Raw genomic sequence first — 504 nt, 5'->3', positions numbered from 1 at the left:
GCAGGCACTGCACCCGCCTGCAGCCTGCCGGCTCCGTCTCCTCCACCCCCATCAGCACCCCCTGCAGCTCCGTGCCCTCCTCGCCCAGCTTCAGCCCCACCGAGCAGAAGACCCACTTGGAGGACCTGTACTGGATGGCCAACAGCTATCAGCAGATGAACCCTGAGGCGCTGAACCTCACCCCAGAGGACGCTGTCGAAGCCCTCATTGGGTCCCACCAGGTGTCCCAGCAGCTGCAGGGCTTCGAGAGCTTCCGGGCCCACCACCACCACCATCATCACCATCACCAACACCACCACCAGTACCCCACGGTCACTCACGAAGACCTGGCCGGCAGCGGGCACCCTCACCACCACCACCATCATCACCACCAGGCCTCTCCCACTCCCTCCACCTCCTCCAGCTCCTCCCAGCAGCTCCAGAACTCGCACCAGCAACATCCCCCCTCCAGCAGTGTGGAGGACCGGTTCTCGGATGACCAGCTGGTCTCCATGTCTGTGAGGG

The 504-nt window shown here is 64.7% G+C and overlaps 1 protein-coding gene across 1 annotated transcript; it reads left to right on the top strand.

Moving 5' to 3' along the window:
* Positions 1-5: 5 nt before the first annotated feature.
* On the top strand, positions 6-497 carry LOC104069589 (transcription factor MafB; the record flags this gene model as incomplete). Its single annotated transcript, XM_009581754.1, has 1 exon — positions 6-497. A coding segment is annotated over one exon (492 nt), but the record flags the coding sequence as incomplete, so codon positions are not given.
* Positions 498-504: the final 7 nt, after the last annotated feature.

Source organism: Fulmarus glacialis, unplaced genomic scaffold, assembly GCF_000690835.1.
Source record: "Fulmarus glacialis isolate BGI_N327 unplaced genomic scaffold, ASM69083v1 Scaffold41647, whole genome shotgun sequence".
Classification (NCBI taxonomy): Eukaryota; Metazoa; Chordata; class Aves; order Procellariiformes; family Procellariidae; genus Fulmarus; species Fulmarus glacialis.
The sequence above is the reverse complement of the archived record's forward strand: the minus strand, read 5'-3'. Positions and strand labels throughout refer to the sequence as shown.